Source organism: Anabrus simplex, chromosome 5, assembly GCF_040414725.1.
Source record: "Anabrus simplex isolate iqAnaSimp1 chromosome 5, ASM4041472v1, whole genome shotgun sequence".
NCBI lineage: Eukaryota > Metazoa > Arthropoda > Insecta > Orthoptera > Tettigoniidae > Anabrus > Anabrus simplex.
In genome coordinates this window covers 211,738,255-211,756,962 of record NC_090269.1, presented here as the reverse complement: position 1 = coordinate 211,756,962, position 18,708 = coordinate 211,738,255, and the positions used below count along the sequence as shown (strand labels likewise).

Here is an 18,708-nt window from a genome sequence, read left to right as displayed (position 1 = left end):
GCATGAGTGCTTCCTTTAACACTTGCTTTTCAAATAAATATTAAGCTTACTTTCCGAATACGCATACTTTAGGCATGGATTGCTGAATATAATTTAGAAAATACCCCTTTTGAAGATTTACAAAACTAAAAAAAGTTATTTTGAAGGCCCAGAAACTTGAGCATACTTACCAAGAAGTGCACATACTATGATTTGTGCTGCATTTCTGACGTCGGACATCTGTCATGGCAAATCTGTTGAGGCTATTCTAGAAACTCTGAACTAAATCTAATAAAGACACTCGAGTAAAATTCTCATTCTTCCACCTTTTAGTGGATCTATGTTGATGATTTGCCGTGAGGAATCATTTATATTCAGAAATGTGGTATTGAGACAGTATAACTGGACGAATTTCTATGCATAACTTAGCATGTCGTTTAACCCTGGAATTTTATCTTCAAGGATAATTTAACCTAAAACTAATTAGCATAATTTCTTTACTTTGGCATTGAAACTTTCCTGTTAACTTTTAATGTTTTAATAGGGACAATTTGAAGGGACTGGGCAGCAAGAATCAGTTCAATAATGATTTACTTTTAATATTAAATTTTATATAAAATCTTGTCACTTTATAATCTTAGATAATATCATACACAGTCAGTCACACAAAATAAATATAGTTATGATATTTATAAGAAACCGAATTAATTTAATAAATATTTCCACTTGAGTATAACATTTACAGTATAAAAATAGACTCTTTCTAAAATTACATTTACGTCTGTCCTTCTTCTCCTCATACACATTTCTCCCATTTCTGTTCAATGAAAACCTCTAAGGTGTTCCATATTTCTCCCCCCTCGTAACATTAGACGTTCACCAACTATCACAGACGATTTGTCCTTAATTTTTTGTGAGTTTTCACATGGTTCGAACAGGTTTTACATCTCGCCTTGTAGCGCATCTCGCTTTGAAATAGCCCCTTTCATATCTCCTCCTTCCTTCTCAAGACTCACGGAATGAATTAGTCATTGCACGCACTGAACGTTTCATTTACAGTAAGTTAGTATTTACAATGCATATCCCAAAACAATTCAGAGATGAACCATGAAGTCGTGTGAGTGTTGATCTAGCAATGAGTCTCCAGAACCTCACAGAACCTAACTACTCAAGTCCCGTTCGTCAATGTGTGTAGTTCGGGGTCTTTCTTGATACCATCAATAGTGGATATGGACACTTTCTTCTTCTTCTTAGCTTGTGTGACATCTGCAGGTACTGTCTTATATGTAATGTCTCCATTCTCGGTAAGCATCGCCGTTGGATTCTCAAAGATTGACTCGTGCTCGGGTCCTCGTTGTTCCTCACGGGTGTAGTAATGAGCAGCGTGATGCCGAGAATGTGCAATACCAGCGAAGAGGGCAACCCCTGTCAGTAGCAGTAAGAGTACTGCTGCGCCAGCTGCAATGAGCCCCAAGCGAGAGTCATCCATGAAATAATCTGTCGTTACAGTGGAATCACCGCTGGTTGCGCCGTCAACGTACCCAAACCCACCTTCACTTTTACTGCACCATCCTAAAGATGAACGGTGGAGTGTTTCCAACAATCTGCCCTCAAGTGAGTATGGTGAGACACACCTAAGTCCTCTGAACATGCTACTGTAACCTTTATTGATATGTGTTAATATCGGGGTAATATGACACAAATCACAAGCCCACGGATTACCATGGAGATGCACTGTCTTTATGGATTCAAATCGTGAAAGTAATCCTTCATCTAAGCCTCGAAATTTGTTTCTTGAAAGATCGAGTTCTTGTAATTTTGGCACCGGAGACAATATCTGAACTGGAAAGTGAAAAAAGCTGTTTCCTGACAGATTGAGAAATCTGAGGTGTTCATGATAGACAAGGAAGCCTAGAGGTAATTCTGAAAGTCCCATATCTGCAAGTGAAATCTCGCGAAGTTTTAAGACAACCTGAAGGACATATTTAACCTCAGTAAGTGGAACTGTATTACCACTAAGTTCTAGACGCCTTAGAGACTCATTAAGAGGCAGGAAAGTGGTAGTCTCCAGGTGATCAAGCTTGTTGTAGCTCAAATCCAGATCCCGTAGAGTAGTGAGATTTGCGAATGCTGTGGTTGTCACCTTGGCCAGGCGATTCCGGGCAAGTGAGAGCTTCTGCAGTTCCAACTGTCCACCAAACGATCTCTCTAGTACTACAGGAAGTTGATTGCCATCCAGTTTCAGCACCTGCAGTTTTCGTAAGTCCCGAAACTCGTCAGAGGCAACATATTTGAACTCGTTGTCCCCCAAATCGAGATGAATGAGATCAGGGAGCAACCGGTAGATCATCGTGTTAATGTTGGACAGGCTGCAGCCTCGGCACCGCAACACCCGCAGCTCCTGAAAACGAACACCAACCGTTAATGCCAATATATTTAATACAATATACAATAAGAGAAACAGCATTGATCTGATAAAAGAACAGTGCATATCATATAATTCCTAAATACTGTGCAAGTGTACTCTGTTCTAGGAATTAATACGCTTTAGTGTGAGAGTTGACAAGTTGAAGCTGAGCTGGGAGAAGGTTAGTTTTGGACTCAGACAAAATATAGGAACACGCTTCAAGTTTAGTCTTAGAGGAACGAATTACGAAGGACAAGCCTACCTGCACGGCATTCGTAGATCTAGAAAAAGCATTCGATAACATTGAGTGGACCAAACTATTTCAAATTCTGAAGGAAAGAACATCAAGGGCTATGGTAAAATTGCAGCAATCCAGAAAAAAGTGAAGTAGGCCTGCAGTTTGTCCACCCCACCCCCACCCTATTTTCAATGTTTATGTAGAAGGGGTAGTGGGGAAAATCAAAGAGGAGTTTATAAAAGGAATCACAATCCAAGGAGAAGAATTCATGCAATTGAAATAAGTCATTTGATGCAGGAAATATACTAAAAAATGAATTCTTAAAGAATGTAGATGGTCATTGTAACATGTATAGTAGAATAACGATGGGAGGAGTAAGGAGAACATAAAATGCAGACTATAACAAGAAAGGAAGGCCTTTCTCAAGAATATAAAATATACAAGTGGGAAAGATGTTTTGAATACTTTAATCTGGAGCCTGGCATCGCATTGAAGTAAAGCATGGGCAATAACTATCACAGAAAGATAATAGAAGTTTTTGAAATTTGATGTTACAGAAACATTGTGAAGGTGACATGGTTAGATCGAATCATGAATGAAGAGACGCTGAAATGAGTTGGCAAGAGGAGATTGATTTAGCAAATTTTGACCAGAAGAACGGATATATCGATATAACTCAATGTGGTTTACTTTGACGCCTGGCCTCTGCGGACGATCTGGCCATTTTTGTTACCAGCATCGACTCATAAGTCAGCATGATAAATAAGCTGATCGAAATAGTGGAGAAAGTAGGACTCCAGATTTCCATTCAGAATGTAAAATATATGACGACGGACCTGAATGGATGTTCATTAATTATTTGAAGATCGCTCGCGTCAAAAAATTCAGATATCTCGGTGAAGTGATCCAGCAAAAACGGATTAGAATATGAAGCAATTAACGTCAGGATAAAGAAGTCAGACCGGGCGTGCCAACTGACAAAGAACATCTACAACAGAATTGTAGATTGAAGGGACGAAGTTCAAACTATACAGCACCGTTGTCAAACTTCAGCAATTATATGCTTCGGAAGCCCTAATCATGGGAAAACAAGAACACGCCGATCTGCTGCAAAAGAGAGCGTAAACTATTAACGAAGAGACAACTCGGAATCTAGAACAGAGTATTTAATGACAGGAAAAAATTTAGACGATTCGTGAACAGCTACCATGGCTTTAAGATGCCATCAAACTCCAGACGACGGCGGGGCCCCCTGCCCGAAGAACACAAAAAAGCGCTTGTTGATGGGCTCGGGAAATCCTGGCAGGAAATAAAAGCCGGAATAAGAACAAGACCTAGCCACTAAGTGGGATTGATTGTTGCCACACAGTGCATACAGGCTCAACTCGATACAAGAAAAGAATTCTGGAACACATCTCAAGACACCTAGGACTTATTCAGTTAGCTTTTCACTCGTGAGTGAAGTATAGGCCGTAAGGACGCCAGGAGAAGAAACATGGCGTGAATATGATAAGCGGATTAGACTATATGTAGGATGTAGTAGACGCGTAGAAATGAAAAGGATAGCACAGGACCTGGTTGTATCATGGAGAAATGCATAAAACAAGTCTATGGACTGCTGACCCAAACAACAACAACAACAACAAATAAACAAATAAAACGTTAATTGATCGAATATCACACTTTCTATCTGATTTATATATGAATTACATAATATGCAGTATCATCGTTCTGTTCAAGTGTCCGTAGATTCAAAGATCCATTTTGATATATCTCCCAAATTCCTTCAACAGTATTAATAAGATATACGAGCATTTTATGTTGTCAGGTAAAGGTATATCACAAGAAACATAAATATACCCCAAAAATGACATATACTACTTTTCTAATGATATTTGAAATGGATATTTCCGTCCGGAATATCTAGTTTCACTATTCTCTTCCAAAATTCCTTTCCTCTAGACAAAAATGAAAGAGTACTGTCAACATTTCCTACACTCAGATCTCTAAAATGTAAGGATCTTTTCAAATCTGTTTCCCAACCCACTTACAAATAGCGATATGAAGCGAGCTTGATATTTCATCCAGCGAAGGCCAAGTAAAACAGATTAGTGTGGAACTGTTTGCCGGCACCTTGACCTTCGAGGCTATGAATAAGAACATTCTCATGGTTTTCGATCTGGACAGTTATTATTTGTATGTACCTGCTTTTCATTACAGTATAATTTGTCTGCTATGTTTGCTATATTCTACAACCAAAATTTATAAAACAGCCTGTTTCTGCCCCTGGCATTTCAAGACAGCTGTTACTCATCCCGTTCACCTGTGTCACATGGTTGTCGTGACAGCCTCATTATCACCCCGTTGCCTCTCGTATAAGCTACTCATATGATTTCAACTTTCTTAACAGTAATATTTTCTTCCTTAATTACATTAACACGATCAGCCAAATTTTACGATTTCAGCTGCCACATAAGTATCCAAAAAATAAGGTAATGTACGAAAATTTTACCCATATTTGACCCTATTTAATTCATGTGATTGTGGAATACGTTTGTTGATGTGATGTACTTTTAAAAGCAGTAAATCTCGAAATGAAGTTCTGCACTGTCTGTAATTTCGTATGTATGCGAGTGCCAATCCAGAAACCTGGACACCCTTTCCTTTGAAGAAAAATTCCAAGCTGTTCTAATTTATAACCTTTTGGCCCCGGAACATATCGAAATATGGAGGCAATTTCAATGACGGTGAAGATCTTCGTTTCGGGATAATTGGTGGCTAAATGGTAGGTCGTATCACAAAACAGACTGCAAAATTTGGAGAGATCTACAACTTTGGTCCTACGACATATTGTCGTATCTCTTGTACCTTAGATAGAGCAGCATTTCTCAATTTTAAGATAGTTTTGTACTTTTTATACATAATATCTTATCGTTTGACTTGCTTATAGTAAAGATAGAATCATCAAATTCGGTACGCCCATTGACACGATTAGGGGTCATATGTTAGCCAAATTTTATGATTTCAGCTGTCACATAAGTATCCAAGAAATAAGGTAATGTATGAAAACATTACCCATATTTCATCCTACTTAATGCATCTGATGGTGGAATCCGTTTGTTGATGTGACGTACCGTTTAAAAGCAGTAAATCTCGAAATCAAGTTCTGCACTTACAAATAAGTAAAGTTGTAGGGGGTCCACTGTCTGTAATTTCGTTTTTTGCCAATTTTACAGATTTTTATCCGGTTTTTGGTGTATTTGTCCGTCTGTCTGCTTATCCGTCTTTTCCAACATCACGGCGAAAGGGCTGTTTAAATCTCGACCAAATTTCATATACAGAGTATACTCATCCACGGGAAGGTTCAAATATCCATATGGTTAAAAAATCACTGAATAGACGGGGGTTTATAGTGGTACCACAATAGCCTTCTTCCATTTTCTCTTATACTATTGATTTTCTGTAAAATCCGTGGACTAAATGTGAAACGTCTATTCATATTAAACAAATTCTGTTACGTACATAATTTCGCTTGGCCACCGGACACGCTTTCCTTTGATGGAAAATTCCAGGCTGTTCAAATATATTACTTTGAGGCTCCGAAAAAATATCGAAATATGGAGGCCATTTCAATGACGGTGCAAAACTTCGTTTTGTGATAACTGCTTTCTAAACGGTAATCATTTCACAAAGCAGATTGCACAATCGCCGCTCAATTTTGAGTGATCTTCCCGTGCCTTATTGACGTATCTCGATTCTTTATAATTTAGAGAGCGCTGCATTTCTCGATTATAATTATATCTCTCCAACTCGATTGTGACTGGCATTAGGAAACGGGGCCTGGTATTATAATGAAAACTATGCATCTCCATTGTGAATGGCAGTGTGCAAGTGAGTCTGTCGTTATTGGAGAAACTCCCAAACTCGACTGTGAATGGCTGTAGAAAATGTGGCCTGCTATTATCATCAAAATTTCCCCAAATTGCACCTTGCAACGGAAACAACGTATGGGGTCCTTCCCGTTTTGTCTCTCGGATAACACTAAAAGACATACAATTCAGTATAATATTACTCACTGCATATACAGATATTTACGTAGAACTCCGTATAATAGGTAGATTACCGTAGCGAAGCACGGGTACATTTGCTAGTCATCAATAAAGGTTTTGAAATATACACTTCGAAAACTCTATGTAAAGCACTGTTTGGCAAGCAGAATTGAATGATACCACTACGGTATACACCCTTAATAAAAATTATTAAAAATTATTTTCATTTACGTTGAGCACAAAGGGATATGACACTAAAAAACACCCAGCACACAAGTAGTTTTAATAATAATAGCGAGAGGTGTGTACGAATCACACAAAATGGGAAAAAGTACAATCGCGCCCATAGTGTAAAGGAGGAAATTACCTGTTACGGTATGATGACCGGGCGAGTTGGCTGCGCGATCAGGGGCGCGCGGCTGTGAGCTTGCATCCTGGAGATAGTGGGTTCGTATCCCACTGTCAGTAGCCATGAAGGTGGTTTACCGTGTTTTCACACCACGCAAATGCTGGGGTCGTACCTTAATTAAGGCCACGACCGTTTCCTTCCAACTCATAGGCCTTTCCTATCCCATCGTCGCTACAAGACCTATCTGTGTCATTGCGACGTAAAGCCACTAGCATAAAAAACAGTTATGATATCACTAGAAATAAAATGCGCCGTAGGAGTTAAGGTAATAAGTCCAATATTCACCTCTCACACTTTGTACAGTAAAAATAAGGGCTTCTCATAAGAAAACGGGTTACTTGAACTGACAGAATGGATTTCGGTTGCAGTAATTCATATCCCTCGCAAAACATCCACAGTAAATTTTTTTATGGGAATAATAGCAAGTAATCTGGACAGTTAAAACAATATGGGAAGTATCTGGGAATCACATTAAAAATGATGGAATACACAAGCACGTGCATAAAGTGAGAATACAAATCGCCTGCTACGTTTAAAACATCACAAGGAGCAAAATGTCTGTAATAGACTATGAGTGCAGTTTGCCCATTTTTCATCTCTTACTTACAGAACTCGACTGTTGCCATTTCTTAATGGATGCAGTACTTTTGCACCTGTCTCTTGGCACAGGTCAGAATGAAATGTAGCATTTTCCGAAGTCCCAGACCCATCTATGGCTGTGACAACGTGAAAGCAAGCGAGGTATGAATGGTGCTGAGTAATGACTTGTTAGTGTGTGTGAGTATTAAGAAAAGAGAAACTCATAGGGTCGGTTATGCTACACTAACACATCCAGTGAGAGAACAATGGAAAACGATCTCATGTCCTAACATTTCCTCAGCAATACGACCCATCCCACACTCCGAGACACTCCCTCTTCCAGTTTTCAATAACTTTGTCTCTGCTGAGGACGCAGGCGGTGGACGATGTGACCAAGGGTCTTTTTAAATTGACGAGGAATTACAGTAGAACATGAAAGATTTCCTTCTGATACCATGCAGTCATTAATCCCTTAGCTGGAGCAGACAACGAGATTAGTGCGACCTAAAGCCACTATCAAGAAAAGAAGAAGAAGAACGAGATTATCCTCAGCAAGCCTACGAATGCAAGAACAACAAGCCTAAATTCTTGCCTGATTAGGACCTAACTGAGTTTTGCATATCATCTGTGCAAACTATTATCATTTACTTCCACCTATATGTACGCATGACTACTATTTTTAATAAAATTATACGATTGTATTTATTAATTAGATTATATTTAATTGACATTTTTATGCTCGAAATAAGTGCTTTTATTTTGTTGTATTACAGGAATGTTGACATACCTGATACAATTGGATGTTTTTGTGCAAAAATCAATAATATTATCACCAGGACAGTGTCCAAGATGATATAAAAATTCCATTTGTAGCCTATGTTGAAAATACTGAAAAATTGACATTAAGATGAAAATTTTTTAAAATGATGAATTTCAAAAATAATGTAGCTTGCGGAGAAAATCTAATTTGAGGTTTGAAAACAGAAAATCGATATTAATTAATAACAAGTGTTTATATAAATGTAACAACATTTAGTTCCCCGGAGTTATTACACCCAATCCAAGTTGTGCAAGGTAGCGTGATTGTGAGGGCATTCAGGATTGGTATAGAGTTATCGGGTGAGATAACTTAGACGTCTCCAAAACCGTTGAGTTTAACCAGCTATTTGTCTGGCATATCAGGCAAGTCATGATTGTCCACTATCACAAATAACTGGTGAACTCTGAACTGGAGGAAGCGATGGCCACCTGAAAATTCGCTTGAATCTCAGGGATGAACAGGATTGTAAAGGACTGATCAGCACTAAATTTTAACGTGTGGTATGCCTGAGAGTTTAGTGATGGTAAAGAGTTATAGATTGAGGGAAGGTGCCTCCGCCAGAATATACTTGAAGAACAGGCTTTCATCTGTTAAGACCCGCTCACAACCAACCAATGAGCAAGAGAGAAGAAACTGAATTGTAAAATGAATAGCTACAGATATCATGATTACTAGAATGCCGCTGAAGATCTCAGGGCAGGAATCGTGATCTGGTTGTCACAACAGTTAGATAAGTTTGTCCATCAAAGAGAAACGTTGCGATGTTAGAGAATTACAGGGTGAGAGATGTTCAGGTAATGCATCCATATAGGATCATGATCTATGTCTTAAAGATCTCGGGAAATAACCTCAACTTTTGATTGTCCCTGAGGGTAAACATGGTGTATCCGTGATTATCACAAACTTTCAGGGATGACGGAGAGCAAATAGGTCAATTTGAGATCAGGAACGATATTCGGGAAATGATCGAGTCAAAAGTTAAGCAAAATTCCATTCATTTAAGTCCGTTTACCTGCGCAAGTTTCACAAGCTGCTCCATGTACACAAATGTTCCAAACTGCGTTCTCCTTCGTCAATGCAGGCATGGTATCGTCGCACAAAGTTCTGTCGTACCGGTTCGAATGTCTCCGGTGTCGTCTGAACAGCGTCCCAGACAGCGAGAATTCTTGCCAAGTGATCCTATTTATTTCCGACAGGTGTCTCATACACAGGACTTTTTATATGGCCCCACAAGAAGAAATCAATCGGAGTCAGATCGGGTGAACGAGCGAGCCACTAAATAGGACCTCCTCGGACCTCCTCTTCATATCCACCTTGCAGGGAATGTCTGATCCAGGTGTTTACGAACCCTCAGTCCAAAGTGAGGTCGGGATCCTTCATGTTGGAACCACATCCGTTGACAAAGGGCAAGTGGGATGTGTTCCAGGAACGTAGGTAGTACATCTCTGAGAACCATTATGTACACTGCTGCATTTAGGCGAGGGGAAGAATAAATTATCGAAACGATTAATTACTGATAACGTTTTACTCGAATGTTTCCGGACTACGGCTCCGTATCTCGAATTGATCCATTTGCCGTTCTCCATCATACCTGAAAGTTTGTAACATCATTACGGATACACCCTGTAGATTATATTATTGTACGAAATCAGAACTAGATTTCTCAGTATGATACGGCTTTTCATTATAACTCATCATTATAGAATGCACGGCCCTCCTTGGTATCCAAAGTGTTCTGACACATTGTATCTTCATAAATGTTTCGCAACTAGTGAAGTTTTTCCAGTATGAGGAATAGTTTCAAACTGTTGGAAATAAAAATGTTGAAGTTGAAGATATATAAAAGGAATACTCACCTGAACATCCTTGAAGACTTCAGGATTGAGATCCACCAGTTTGTTTCCACTCAGATCTAATTCATGAAGCTTTCCCAGCATCAGGAAGAGACGTGGTACAAGTTCAGTGATCCTGTTCCGCGCCAGAGTCAACACTCGTAGCTCTTGCAGGTAGCGAAATGTACCACTGGGCATTGATTCAATCCGATTATCATCCAGGTGAAGTTTTAACAAATTGACCAATCCTCTGAAGTTGTAGTCCAATACATGAGATATGTTGTTGCGAACTAGATTCAGTTCTTGCATAGTAGGCACTCCCCAGAATGAGTGCTTTCCAATGGCTGGAATGTTCGAGTCCGTTATGTGTAGTTCTTCCAGTCGCGTAAACTGTTGAAAGATGGGTCCGATGGTGAGAAAGTTAGGATTTGACTCTGGTGCAGTTATAATCAATACTTCAACCTGCTGGTCCATGGAAGTGATGGGAATTGGATCGAACATTCCACCTTGCGAGCAGATCACTTGGTGGCGGCCTTTTATATCCAGCCCACAACTGCACAGTTGCGGACAGATCGTGGCAGCCAACGATGGTCCCGTGATGAGAACTGTAGCCATTAACAGGTACACCAACATTTTCATCATCTGAAACAAATGTACAATAATGAGTTAGCTTGCGATAGAATTGATTGGTGCACTAGATACGATGACGCTAGATATAGAGAAAGGACATGCAGTCTTGCAATAACGAAAACAAATTACTTTAGGAGTGAACGAATAAACTACTTGAAATCTTTCAACATCTCAAGTTCTAGAGAATTCTACGTACATATCCTTTCACTTTATCATAAAGCGACGTATGTAAATACATTCATTCTCATTACTGATCATTTAATGCAATTGTAAATTTTCTGTAATGAGAATTACATTCCAAATATCCTAAATATTCAGTCCCATTTATAATGATGGAAATGTATTGTATTAATATATTATTCATGAAGTATCGTTATTTAACTATATTTATGTTTCCATTTGAGATACAGTACATATAATGAATTGTTGAAGATGAATAAAAACATCAACTTTGAAATTGATTATTCTTATAAGAGTAATTGTGGAAATATTAAACTGGTGAAGTAATGAATTCATTTCTACAGAACTATTACTCGAACAAAATAATAATGTTAACCTCTCCACTACTAAGTTTTTTCAATATTATGTACGTTCCATCCCATCCCATCCCATTTTTTTTTTTTTTTTTTTTTTTGTTATTTCCCTAATGATAGTCCCCATTGGTGAGCGAGTATGGAATGAAAATTGGCACTTTCAAGACTAAAGTGATGTCAACAGGGAAGACACCTACGAGGATTGAATGTCAGATCGTGAATACAAAACTGGAAGTATTTGGGTTGTGGATTCTTCCAAGATGGTGGTATAATAAATGAAATATAATCAAAATGCAGCAATGGTAATTATGTGAACTTGAAGATGCCATCAGCTATATTATATAAGAAAGAAGTAATCTCCGGGACGAAAATATCTCTAGACCGTTCATTTTTCAGACCAACTTCGCCGTACGGGAATGAAAGTTGGGTGAACTCAGGATATCTGATAAGTTAAAAGTAACAAGCAGCGAGAATTATTACTTGTATGAACAGGAGAAACAATTCCCGAACGGGACTCGGATTGAGGAGATAAAACTTAAAGTAGGAATGAACTCGATTGATAAAGTTGTACGCAAAATCTAGCATCAGTGATGGGACCATGTGAGAAGAATGAAGGATGATGAGGAGAATAACGGACTGTTATGTTCATTCCTGTGTACTAGATTATAAAATTCTCTCGAATGTGAGAGATTACATAGCGCTAAATACATCAGCAGATTTTTAAGTCTTTCGCCTGCCAAGAAGACTGCTGCACTATCTGAAGGTAGTGGATTGCAATAAGGTCAGCTTGACAACATACTCAGAGACATTACTTGGATTTTGTTACCGATTCCGCTGTCCCTCGAATCATATATCTTCTCAGTATTGGTCTGACGAAGCTAAGTGAACCCCGTTCCAGCCCTGACTAGAAGGAAATCCCTTAGACTAACCGGGAATCGATCACAGGCTTTCTGGTTAAGAGGTGGATACGTTACCTCATTCATCAGCGAGTGGGCCATCTACATGAAATTACAATATCGTACTGTCGAAGCAAAATGTAATATTAATAATAAGAAGAAGAATTGTACCAGGGTACACCTTCCCAGGTAATGTAAGCTGCGCGCCTTCTCTACGATCATCTGTGACAATAGATTTGATCTTGAGAACTCCCAAGAAATTTAACCTTCTGTTAGATGGCTCTACCATCGATTTAGTTGCTCTCTCTTCTGGTCTAAAGATTAACTACTGCATAGAGAAATATTTATTTTATTTATTTATTAAAGTTGTCAACACTTCAGCCGGTTCCTCCTCAATTGTAAGCAGCCTATCAGATACTTGGAAATATGTTCTCTAACCAATTAACACCGATGGTGTGTACAGGAATGCAGCCTATCAGTAAAGAGTTCTGGAAGCTTCCCCTTAGGGTACTATAAAAACAGGGCACTTTTGGGCCGTCTTGTCTGAATTGCTCCATTGCTTGGGAGTGGGACTTGATCTAAGAGGGGCACGGATTAAGCCTGCGTGTGGAACATCCAGCGGCACAAGGTAATGGCTGAATTTACCTAGTCATGTGACAGCTCCTGCGTGTAATTTGATGGGAAGGTTTCAACCTCTTTTCATTTAATGTAATTTTGGAAACGGGTGGTTTCAATGTAGAATTTTCGGCAAGTCTGAAGACTCTGGTTCTATTTCCTACTGGGAGATATGTAACGTAAGGGAACAAGAGTGATGACCCCCTGTCGTTTCCCATTCAAATTTGCATTTGTGACCAAAGCCTTCAACCTCTACATTTCTTAAATCTTATGTTGGCATTAATCTTCCTCCTATAGTCACCCCCGTGTAGTATAGGATTAACCTCTGTATCTTCGAGTCGTAAGCCCACTTACGGTTTTAACAATTTCTGTAAGGAGTGCAGGTGCTTTTGCCTCCTTGCCTTTTGTTTATGGCCGATTATGTAACACCTGTTCTTTTACATTTAAGGCCACGTAGTATAGGCAATTATGCCCATGATTATTTATTTCTGAGGGTAAAGTTTTCCTTGCGTTAATTGCCTTTGGGAACAGTGACTAACGTAACTGTTGGGCACGACATAAGCACACATCGGGGCAACTGTACGAATACTTTAATGTGGGGCCAGCCGATAGGTTGTCAGGTGGAATTTTAGAGCACCATAAGAAACTGATGCCTCTGCGAGGCTAGACTATCGTATCTTAGAGCTCAGTCTCCTAAGTAATGTACCTTTTGGGAGCAAATCGTGCTCTTGCAAAATATTGTATCTGTCAATAGCAAAAAGGCTATTTTCTATGTAAATTAATTGCCTGGGATTATCACAAGTTTCTGTACCTGATTTTCGGACTTCTAAGTTCCTGATATTGTTAGGGCTGACAATATCATTAATAACGTTATGTTTGTCGGGTATTCATTGAAATTTCCTATCCCCGAATTTTAACAAAAGGAAAGAAATAAAATTTCCAAATTTGAAGTTCTACTGTAGTTAATATCTTGTCCAGCCATTCAACCTAGACAATTCTTATCCTTCTGTGAACCCGTAATAATAATAATAATAATAATAATAATAATAATAATAATAATAATAATAATGAAAATTGTTTAACGCCTTTTTCGACTTCTAACGATCTCACCAGACAATAGAATGTCAAACTATACTCCCTCCCCCACCAGAATTTCTATAAGGTGTCTGACGTCATCGATACAGAGATGTCCCATTTAAGCATCATCATCATGAATTCATGATCAATGATGTCAGCCGGACTCTAAACCATTATATAGTAAACATAAGGCCATAGACTGCCCGATTACGCCTCCTACATTAACTCAACTAATCAGTTCCCTTGAGACAATTATCACCATTATTACCAAGAATTCAACGATTTGGCACCTGACATGAATCTTGGTAAGGTATTATTTTTTCCATGTTTGTATACCGTAAGAACTCCATTAACCGTAATCGCAATGGCTGAAATACTGATTAAACGAAATGGAAATTTACTGGCTTTAAAGTATAACATTTGTTCAATTTTTGGAAGAAAATTTTCTGTTTTCAACTTTGTTTTTCCAAAGAAAGAAAAGAAAAGAGCAAATACAATAATAGCGGTTCAACTGCGGCATTAGCCATGAGTGTCTAAGCACGTAGGCCTGGCAGACTCGTAATGAAGTTTTGTTGAAGCATTGCTCGAGTGAACATGTTGGTGTTTTGTGTGTACAGTGATTATACGGCATTTTCGAGTGTGTCTGAATTGTTACTCAAGTTTACATCACATCAGTGAAACCTTTGAACAAATCAATAGACAGAAGAATAAAACAATCGAGAAATAATTAGCGGTGGAGTATGGCTTTGATATCTCTACTGTATCACACCGGATTAAAATGAAGAATAAACTTGAAGAACATGCTTCAAAGATTCCTACTCGGTAACGAAAACAACAAGAATATCACAAAACGACAAAGTGAACGAGGCTACTCAACAACGAGATAAAGCCGTGGTCTTACTGTTATTAATGTTACGTAATGCGACAGTCAGCTCTCTCGAAGCTCACTTCCAGAATTCTGGAAGGGATGAGTAAGTCAAACTGGAGAGCTACCGGCCTGCCTGCGGGCACGCAACAATCTTTGCTTCTGTTCCTTAATCTGGCCGTATACAGAAGATACTAGAACTTCATCCCCAGATACATAGACTCGTCTGGAAGAGTGGTGTGTGTGTGTGTGTGTGTGTGTGTGTGTGTGTGTGTGTGTGTGTGTGTGTGTGTGTGTGTGTGTGTGTGTGTGTGTGTGTGTGTGTGTGTGTGTGTGTGTGTGTGTGTGTGTGTGTGTGTGTGTGCACGCTATTCGGATCACCTTAGATTAAATTAGTTCAATAAAACAACCAGTGATTTTATCAATAACATTGAAATACAATAAATTGTGCGTGTCATTTCAAGCCAAAAATCGCCAATAGAAATTTTGGTTATCCGAAATCGCCTAACCCCCTTTATTTCGGTTAATAGAGGTTTTACTCTATTAACGTCTTACATTTTTCTTTTTATGTCATCGTGGCAGGCGGCAAAACATATCGTTGTACTGAGCATTTATATATCGATGTATATCTAGACAAAATTCCTGATGACTGTTTAGTGGCAAACGCTTCTTCGTAGCATGGCCTTCACGAAATCATGTAGAATACAGAATAACTTCACTTCGGATAATGGACCTGCAACCAAGATAACACACCGTAGACTTTGAGAGTGCTATTATCTCTTCTACGCTAGGAGGTCAGTCCAAACTTTTATAGGTCAATATTTTTCTATTCCTGATAAATATTATATAACGTTTCACTTACTTGCCCCTGCAACAATATCAAGACTGCACTTATACTCTGAGATGTTTAATTCAGCTTCGAGAAAGGAATTGATAAAGAAAACCGGATTAAAATATAGGGGGCCTACATTTCGTCCTCATGCAGAGTGATTTTATAATCAACTCCAGGGAAATGATAGAATAAAAGTACATAACTACTGCTTCCTAGCTCAGAGTAAGTGAAGTGCATAATGTTTATTGTTTTCAAAGTTAAATATAAGGTCATGGGCAAAATTCATTACAGCATCAACTGTTTCTCTTGGCCATCTGTCAACACAATGAATGCGAACTCAAACGACCGAGAGAGTTGGCCGTGCGGTTAGGGTCGCGTAGCTATGAGTTTGCATTCGGGAGATGGTGGGTTCTATTCCCACCGTCGGCAGCCCTGAAGATAGTTTTCCGTGGTTTCCCATTTTCATATCAGGAAAATGCTGGGGCTGTACCTTAATTAGGGTCAGGGCCGTTTCCTTCCCATCCTTGCGTCGCCGTAAATCATCGATGTGTTAGTGCGACGTTAAACCACCAGGAAAAAAAGGAACAAGCGAACTCTAACATCCAACAGGTCACAAAATAGCTGCATACAATAAATGTGTTAATAGAATGTTAAATGCATGGAATGGATGGAGAAGAACATATAGCAAACGCGAATGGTTATGACACAAAAATGTTTGATATTGTACATAGACTAAAAAGAAAAGAGAAAATGAATATTAAAAAGAAAAATATTAAACAACAATGCAACATTCACAAATTTCAGAAATTCACTTTACAGAATTTAAAACATTTTCAGAAAATTCGAAGTAAATGTAGTTGGAACTAGTAATCTCAAATATAAAATGTAAAATCGTAATAATGTTACTGGTCTTAGGTCCCTCTAACTACTATTTACGGTTTCCAGACACCCAAATTGCCAAAAGTTTGTCCCGCATGAGAACTTTTAAGTGACAGCAAATATGCTGTCACGAAAATGATGTATTCGAGCTCCTTCATAAGATTTATAACCGGGAAGTATTTAATTAAAATTATTATAGTACGTCGGGAAGCCTTATATGCAACAATTGTAATAAAATGTATACAGAAAGGGCTGGTCGGACACCATCTCAAAGCTATTCATAAAACATTAAAGCCATAAAATACAACAAATATTCGTCATTTGAAAAAGCCCATGTATACTCTCATAGTAATCATCATTTTAATGGAATTGAAAAAGACGTCGAAATAATGTTTGAAGGTAAATACGATCTACAGCTAAATGGTCGGGTAATATTTCCCCTTCAGAAAATAGACCTCGAAATGACCTTTAATAATTCTACCGCTATGTATTTATCGTATAGCTTTAAGTGCTGGGAGAGTCCGGGGACATGATCGCCTCACCTGGCGCAGGTCTTTCTGATTGAGGCCCATGAGTAACCTGTGGGTGGGGTGAAGAAGATAATGAGGTAGTGAGAGGAAGAGGGAGCAGGTGAAACACAGTGTCTGCATGTAACCTATCCTTGTCGAATAACACCCAGGGGTCTGCTAAACGCTCATCATCCCCATCCGACGGGCGAATCACCGTCAACAGCGTCACATGCCCTCACTCCATATTAACACTGAGGAGAGGTTTGTAGTTGTGTATCCAGGCTTTTTTGCACGTAATCTAGTGATTAGAAAGTGTATATCACCATCTCTCCTACCCGGCCGACCAACATTCTGAGGGTGAAAACTATTTTTCACCAAAGGGACCCAAACCGGCTAACTAAGGAGTCAGAGCAGTATAGACATGGCGCCTTTACAATGATGGCCATCAGATGTGATAATCTACGTTGGAAATGCCTTGTTAATATATATGACTGACGCATGAATCATGTGCCCCTTACCGTCAGTCTCACTTCTACAGTTGACCCACGCTTACCGATGTCCGACCAGTCTTGCCAAAATCAGGTATGTTTTATCATAACTTCTTAATTTAAACGTTATAACGATCATTAATTGATTAATTACGATATAAGGGAAACTATTTCCTTTCTTTCTTTGCAGATCAAAACGAACTGTGGGCCGATGACCTTCGATGTTAGGCCCTTTAAAACAACAAGCACAAGCAGCATCAAAACGAACTGTCGCTAATATAATTTCAATTCAATGGAACATTTTTGAGTTGATTTTCATGAAATTTTAGTCTCATATTCAACGAAACGTTTTAATGTTTATGAATGAGGAATTCATGTCTCAAAAACGGTTGTAATAAGTTTTAATTTGTGCTCATACTGACTGTGTTCATTTCCTATCGTACTGTGCGTTTCAATAAAATATTTAGAGTAAAAAACCCTTTTTAACGAATAATTATTAGATATTTGAGAATGTTTTATTTATATTTCTTACTAATAGTTAATGTCATTCACAGTGTCAATATCTTTTACCATGTGTTTAGATATGTTGTACTTCCGATAGTCATCTGGGTAATTAAGTACTCATAACTTAGACTTACGAGAGATAGTTGATTATTTCACTGCAGGAACACGTTACTGGATGCTTAGGTATTTTTAAATCTATACGTCATGTGTATGTATATATGAAATATGTATGTTACATGCACGTGTATTTGAAGATCAAAGACGTAGCAGAAAAATGTAATTTACACTTCCTTTTTGAAATTTATTTCCATGATAGATCATTGACATATTTTATAAAAGTTTATTCGATTGCATTCCGCTGAAGTTCGGTGCTGCTTTAGAGAGCCAGTTACTGTGACGATAGTCATATCGACCTTTTTGTTTTGCTAGTGGCTTTACGTCGCACCGACACAGATAGGTCTTATGGCGACGATGGGATAGGAAAGGCCTAGGAGTGGTAAGGAAACGGCCCTGGGCATAATTAACCAGCGTTTGCCTGGTGTGAAAATGGGAAACCACGGAAAACCA

The 18,708-nt window shown here is 38.6% G+C and overlaps 1 protein-coding gene across 1 annotated transcript; it reads right to left on the bottom strand.

The window, feature by feature from the left end:
- Positions 1–607: 607 nt before the first annotated feature.
- On the bottom strand, positions 608–17,212 carry LOC136874441 (insulin-like growth factor-binding protein complex acid labile subunit). The gene is made up of 4 exons (XM_068227803.1): positions 17,183–17,212; positions 15,792–15,797; positions 10,338–10,955; positions 608–2,380 (listed from the first exon to the last, which is right to left on the bottom strand). Exons 1-4 carry the CDS (start codon positions 17,210–17,212, stop codon positions 1,148–1,150), a joined length of 1,887 nt encoding a protein of 628 aa, XP_068083904.1. The 3' UTR covers positions 608–1,147.
- Positions 17,213–18,708: the final 1,496 nt, after the last annotated feature.